General features: G+C 49.9%; 1 protein-coding gene and 1 pseudogene across 1 annotated transcript in view; one reads left to right on the top strand and one right to left on the bottom strand.

Annotated features, from left to right (window-relative positions):
- Positions 1 to 3,199: 3,199 nt before the first annotated feature.
- LOC104854260 lies at positions 3,200 to 5,212 on the bottom strand (annotated as a pseudogene).
- Positions 5,213 to 5,814: 602 nt separating this feature from the next.
- Positions 5,815 to 6,905, top strand: part of Abtb2 (ankyrin repeat and BTB domain containing 2) — a 171,642-nt gene continuing 170,551 nt past the window's right edge. The window contains exon 1 of the mRNA XM_033756482.1: positions 5,815 to 6,325. Within this exon, the coding sequence (XP_033612373.1) occupies positions 6,121 to 6,325 (205 nt within the window). The 5' untranslated portion in view covers positions 5,815 to 6,120. The remainder of the gene's footprint in view (positions 6,326 to 6,905) is intronic.

Here is a 6,905-nt window from a genome sequence, read left to right on the forward strand (position 1 = left end):
AATCTTTCACAATTGTCTTCTGGTCCCCCGCTCAGTGAATCTCCAGCCATTACAGCTGGGTCCAAGCTTGGGGGCTGTTAGGAAAGAGTTGAGTCCCAGACCAGCACCTCTAAGACTCAGGGTTACGCTGCCCACTGCTCTTGTCCTGGTTCTGAATACCTGGTGCCCAAGTCCCTGCCCTGGACCCCACAGTCCCAATCACTGGGTCTCTGCCTAGACTCTGCATTGTCCCTTTGCCGGAGTTTTGTGAACTGCGGTTTTATACCAGTCACTCTGCTTGGGACTGTGTTCCCTGAGTACTACTTCTTTTGCTAATTGCTTGGACCCCAAACTATTGAGTCTGTAAGGCCTGTTTGATTTCTGAATCTGAGCCATTCCCGCTTGATCTGCTCCCTCTTCTGCCACCTTCCCATCTCAACAGCCTATTGCCTTTGTCAAATCCAGGCTTAGATTGTCTTAAAAATCTAAGTCTACAAATACCTAGGCAGATGAAAGGGCCTCCTACTCCCTGGGTCCTGAACTTTGCATTCCACAGAGGATTTCTTTTTCCTTCTGTTTCTACCACTTCTCCCCTAGCTCCGCCATCTGTGTGGTGAGTCAAAAAAAAAAAAAAAAATTAACAGTGGCCCCTGGGCAGTGGTTTCTGAGCAGCTCTAACTTCCACAGAGGTTCTAAGATCAAGCTGCCATTCCAGAGTATTCTACGACAACTATCTCCTGTGCTCAGTGAATTTTCCACCTCAGAGACTCATCCGCCCCTTTGAGATTTTCGTGCAGGCTGCAGAGACGTGCCTCCAGTGTTGTCTGTGAAGTCTGTCATTGGCATTTCATTTTCATGTGGATTTCACTGAGTCTACAAATCCCATTAGATAATACGGTCATTTGAACAATATGAATTCTACCATGTTCATCAGAACATGGGAAGGCTGTTCATATTCTAATGTTTTCTTTGGTGTTCTATAATTTTCATTGTAGGTCTTTCACCTTCTTGATTGGGCTTGTTCTTAGGCTTGGGGTTTTTTGTTATTGTTTTGTTTATTTGTTTTATTTATTTTATTTTTTTGTTTATTTGTTTTGGAGTTATTGTGAATGGAATTTTCCTGATTTCTTTCTGAGAAGATTCATTATCGGTATATAGAAAAGCTATTGAGTTTTGTGTGTGTTTGTGGGTTTTTGTTGTTGCTGTTGTTTTTTCCTGGTACTCAGGTTTGGCTCCAGGGCCTTCACACTGAATTACATCCCCGGCCCTTTTTTGTTTTGAGACAGGGCCTCTGAGTTACTAAATTGCCCAAGGAGGCCTTGCTCTTGGGATCCTCTCACCTCAGTCTTGCAGAGGCCCTGGATTGCGGTGCTCAGCTTGCATGTTGTTTTCTGTCCTGACACTTTACTGAATTTGTTTGTCAGAACTAAAAGGTGGAGTTTAGGATCTTCTGAGTAAAGGTTTATATCATCGTAAAATAGGAGTAATTTGACTTCATTTTCTATTTGTATCTCTGTTATTCCTGTCTCTTGCCTAATTGCTCTGGCTAAAAATTAATCTATTGAACGGCATGATGACAGCGGATGACCTTGTCTCATTCCTGATTTCAGTTTTTCTTCATTTAGCATGATCTTAGCTGAGGGTTGGTCATATATGGCCTTAATTATATTGAGGGAAGACACTTCTATATGTAGCTTTTTTTATCATAAAAGGGTATAGAACTTTGCAGAAGGGTTTTTCTGTGGCTTTTGAGACCACTAGATCTGTTTAGCTGCTCACTTCACTGGGGATTCCCATGTTTGCCAGGGTTTTATCACATTCTCTTAAATTTGTCTAGCTACATGACAGCTCTTTTACTTCAAATACTGTATTTGGCCTAGATCTGAGTTGGGATGACATTCTGTCTTCAAATACAGTGTGCATTCCTAAAAGCAAACAGTACCACCAGATTACCTTGCGCACACGCACGCGTGCGAGCTCACACACACACTCACAGGAAGCCATGTCTCTTTTTTCAGTACTGGTGTTTGAACCCAGGGCCTTTGCACTGAGCTGCATCCCCCCAGCTTTGCCGTTTTGAGCCAGGGTCTTGCTAAGTCACTAAGTTGCCCAACTTTGTGGCCAGACTTTCACCCTTCCTGTGTCAGCCTCAAAGAATTCCAGGATTGCAGTGTGTGCCACCACATCTGGCTACTTTTCTACCTTTTTCTTTTAAGTCCAAATCTTTAAATTTCGCCATCCTTGCAAAACTCCCAAAAGATTCACTGAAAGTAATGAGTGGGTTCACATCTAAAGCGGATGTATCTTTCCTTCTTCTCACATCACACAAAATGCACATGCTAGGTTTACTTGGCATCTTCAGTTCCCAAACCAGCTAGATTTTTTTAAACTAGAAGATGTAGGGGAAAAGTTGAAAGACAGGAGCTTTACCATCTTTCATGACTTTCTAGTCCCTTTACTAGATTTTTCCATAAGGCCACAGCTGATGTCCCACCCCCTCCACCCCCTGGACCCCCTTCTGTACTGTCAAACCCAGGGGCATTCCTCCACTGACTTATATCCCCATTTCCCTTTTAAAATTTTCTGAGACGGGATCTTGCTAAGTTGCCCAGGCAGGACTTGAACTTACAATCCTCCTGTCTGTCTTCCTCCGTGCTGGGATTTTTCTTTCCTTTTAAAAGGGGAGACAATTACGCAACAGCGTGTGTCTGTTAAAGTATACTTTTTGTATATTTGTACTCTTACAAACCTAACCACACTTCCATTGCCACATCAAAAAGTAACGGTGATTTTGTAACAGCAAACATTGAGACCGTGTTTTTATTTCTAGTGGTTTCATAACGTCAAATGTTTATTGAATTAAAAAAATCAAAGTCCAAATAACTCCCACATCTTGTGAATGTTTGTCATTTTGGATTTTGTTTTGTTTGGCACCAGGGATCAAACTCAGGCCCTTGTACTTGTGAGGCAGGCGACAGAACCACTGAGCTAAATCCCAACCCTTGTGATTGTCTTTCAGTTTCTTTTAATGCACAGGAATCCTCTTCCATCTCTTTCTTTCCTAGCATCTTATTATAGACACTCAATTGTAGTGGGGGCATAGTGACACATGCCTGTAAATTCTTCATCCTGGGAGGCTGAGGCAGGAGGTTCCTAAATTGGAGCCCGACCTGCGCAACTCAGTGACTTAGCAAAAGTAAAAGGGGATGTAGCAAGGGCCCTGGGTTTAATCCCCAGAACCACCAAGAAAAAGAAAGAAAAAGAAAACTGAATGGTTTGTCCAGTACTCTTCTCATGGCTGAATTTATGGTCATGTGTGGTGGTGCAGGGCACACGATTCTGAGATTTGGTTGTAGCCATGCTGATCTCTAGACTTAAGTCAGCAAGTAATTTGACTGTATTAATATAAATCCCATTTTCTCTCTTTTCTGAAGAAACACTCCAGATAATTCTCCAAATAGCACATCCATTAAGTTCCCCTATTGTACATTCTCAGTTAAGTAATTTAGTTTCCTTGGGGGGGGGGTGTGTTAAAAGAAAGTTTAATGCAATAGTTTAAATACACAGTTTGACAAAATCAAGTCATTTCAAATGCACACATTGCAAAGAACTAAGAAGCTTGGAGGGGCCTCTGCTGGGAGAAAAAGGCAGATTCCTGCCCAGAGCGGAAGGACACTGACCTCAAGGACTCGCTCCATCCCACCAGGGGCAGCCATAGCCCCTGCGCTCTTGAAATGCTGTGGATGTCTCCATACAGAGGGACAGCAGTGGAGTCAAAAACAGCCTCCAAGGGCGGGGCTCTGCCTTCCCACCAAAGACGGGCGAAGACTAAAGGCACTGGGGGCTCACACACAGCAGACCAAGGACAGGATGGGGCCAGCAGCTGTGCCCGTGGGGAGACGGCAGCAATGGAGATCCAGCTCCACAGGCTGCTCTGAGTGTAGGTGGGCAGGACTTTTTAGTGCCTCACCTGCCTCTGCCCAGGGGTTTAGTGTGTTCAGACTAACTGCAAAGAAGAGGGGTCTTCTGAAGCTACAGGGACGCACTCAGTCTGTGCACACCAAGTGCTTCGCTAAGAAGGACCTGTGTGTGACCCTGTCTGGAGTAGGGATGGGGACAGTGCTCCAGCGTCACACTTTAGCTGGAGTGGGGAGCTCTGTGGCAAAACACTGTGCTTGACTACAATGGACTTAATTTGAAGAAAAGCCCCACAAAGGTGAAAGGCTGCTGCCTCTTAGGGGCTGGGGTAGGCGGTGCTTCAGGGCTCCCTCTGGGGTGCTGGGTTTCAGGGGTGGATATAGAGGGGAGGCCCTGGCTTCCCTGGGAAGGTCAGGTAGAGTTCCTGCGGCTCTTCTGGATTTTCACTTCCTGTTGCAGTTTATGTGCAGGGCTGTTCCTGGGCTCTGTCTGTAGGAGGCTGCTGATGTCTGCACGGCTGGATTTGTGGTCCTTGAGTGCTTTATAGGCTCGAGCGCGTCTATAAAACGCCTTCTCATTTCCCCACCCAGCTCGAGGGCTGCTGCACAGTCCTTCACGGCCTCCTTGTACGGCTTCAGGACCAGATGGCAGAGCGCTCTGTCGCTGTAGGTGGCAGATTCCAGATTACTAAAGAGGCTTTCGCTGTACTCTCAGTAGCTTGCTTTCTTATGATTTCCCTTCTCGACAAGCTCATTGACTTCTTCCACCCGAACTCCGGCTCTCTCCACATCCCCAGCAGAAGGCACTCTACTCTTCATAGCTGCAGTTTCTCTGGATTTGCTTTTAGCTGTCTCTTTGTGGTTCTCTGAAGGCAAGGAATTCCTCCTGTTCTGGGCTGAGACAAGCACCACGGGGACAGCAGGCAGCTTCAGGCGCCATTCAGGCCCAAGTGGGTCCGTGAGCGCTCTAGTCATTCTGTGGGACCTCCCAGGGCCGACACGACACTAGTCAACCTGCAGCACAGTCTCATGGTCGACACAGGCCAGGGGGTGCCTCCCAGAGCCTCAAAAGCAGAGGCTCGCCGCAGCGGGGGCTTCGTGCTGAAGGGAACCGAGGCCAGTGCTGAGGTGCAGCCTTTGATGCAGTCCACGGTTTCCATCCTTTCAGGGTCAGGCCGCTCTTTGCTCCTCAGGGTCTGAAGGACCTCAGCGCCCGGCGCGCCGGCCACTGTGGAAGCTCTGATTGCCAGTAGCGCGGGGCCCCTCCACGGAGACTGGCAGTTTGACGGCCATCCCGGCCCGACCAGCCGCGTTCTCCCACGAGTGGAGCCTAAGTAAGTAATTTACCTTCGAAGGACGTTGGCAGGAAAAGAAACTCTTTCTTGACGTGCATTTCTTCCAGATGCCCGCTAGGGGGAGACATTGACTTTATTATGGTTCGATTTCAAATTGGGTCACAGTTTTTTTTTATGTTTTTGACGAGTTGAACTTCATTATCTAATGTGACTTCTAATCTCACTTCTATGAGATGCGACTGTGTTTTGTGTTAACCTAACGCTGTGTCTTTCACATCACTTCTCCCTGACTCCATTCCCAATTCTAACCATCAGGCGGCAACATTGCCTGAAGACCAGAAGAAGAAAGGAAAAATTAAGTGAAACTACCAAATAAAAAGCGGTTTCACGGGCGAAAGGACTATTAATTTAAGAAGGAAAGAGACAAACCAGTCATTTCTTAGTTGGTACCCAACTCACGGCCCAAGGTCAGAACTGTGTAAAACACACCACAAAGGAGCCTTTCAGGCGTGAGAGCCGCCTGGGGACAGGCACACAATCCCGCCCTTGATGACGCGCTTGTGCCCAAAGGGTCGAGGGCACGCTCGTGCACGCACGTGTGAGTAGTAACCGGGCCTGCGTGGGTCTGCCGGAGGCGGGGGCTCTCCGGAGAGCCGCGTCTGGACGCGGGTCCTACACCCGCTCGAGCTTGCCGGAGACCCCCGCTCGCTTTCCCCAGAGGACGCCGAGCCCCAGGCCAGGTCCGCTGCTCTCGCCTCCTTACTCGTCCACCTCAGACTAAAGGAGTCCAGCCGGCGGCAGAAGATGCTGTGTGTGACACAAAGCTGACAGGTCAAGCCAAGGATCCTTTGAGAATCCGACAAGTTAAGTCACCCTTCCTCCCGCCAAAGTATTGCTCCAAAGAGCGGGCGTCAAACTACAAAGGAGTGATGGTGCGGAGGGGATCACAGGCCTCCCAGAGCCTCCGTCTACCCGAGGACAGGTTAAGGAGAAATTCTGTTCGGTCTGGAGCCCATGGCTCACGTACGCCCAGGAAACCAGACGGATTTGGGAGGAGACGAGGGAGCGCCCCGCCTCCCTCCGACGCAGATCGTCTCACCTCGGCAAACGGGAGGGGCTGGGCGAAAAGTCAAGGTAAGAGGCGGGGCGCCCGGCTTGCACCCCTCCTCTATGTCCCCCCCCCCAATCCCATCCAGGGCTCAGCAGCAGAGGGCTTTGCAAATCCCCAAAGCCTTGATGGCCGGAAGGGGGACAGCTCCCTGTGGCTTTTACTTTTCGTTTTTCTCGCAGTCCGCAGCTCCGCAGCCTGGTGCTCCGACCCCCCTCTCCGGGTCCCCGCTCCCCACCTCCCAGCCTGCTGCTCGCGCGTCCCCCTCCTCCACCCGGGTCCCAGCCGCTTCCCAGACCCGCGGCCTCCAGCCCCGCCTCCGCCGCCGCGGGGTTCCACCCCGGACGGAGTGAAAGCTCCATCGTGCCCGTCCCTCTCGGAGATCATTGGTGCAGCCGTGCCAGTCGCGGTCCGTGATTGGAGAACCGCCCGGGCTTATTTGCATGCTGGCCAGGGCCGGGTACCCAGCTGTGCTGGCTGCCGGCGCCTGGCAGAAGTTTGTGGAGCGCATTCTCGCCGGCTGGTCCCGGACTCGCGCTGCGCTCGGCGCCGCCGCCTCTCGCCGCCCTGTTGTCTCGGGATTCCTTCTCTGGCGAGGACGGTCGC

This window comes from Fukomys damarensis, unplaced genomic scaffold, assembly GCF_012274545.1.
Source record: "Fukomys damarensis isolate Sample0158 unplaced genomic scaffold, DMR_v1.0_HiC HiC_scaffold_27, whole genome shotgun sequence".
In the NCBI taxonomy this organism is placed as follows: Eukaryota; Metazoa; Chordata; class Mammalia; order Rodentia; family Bathyergidae; genus Fukomys; species Fukomys damarensis.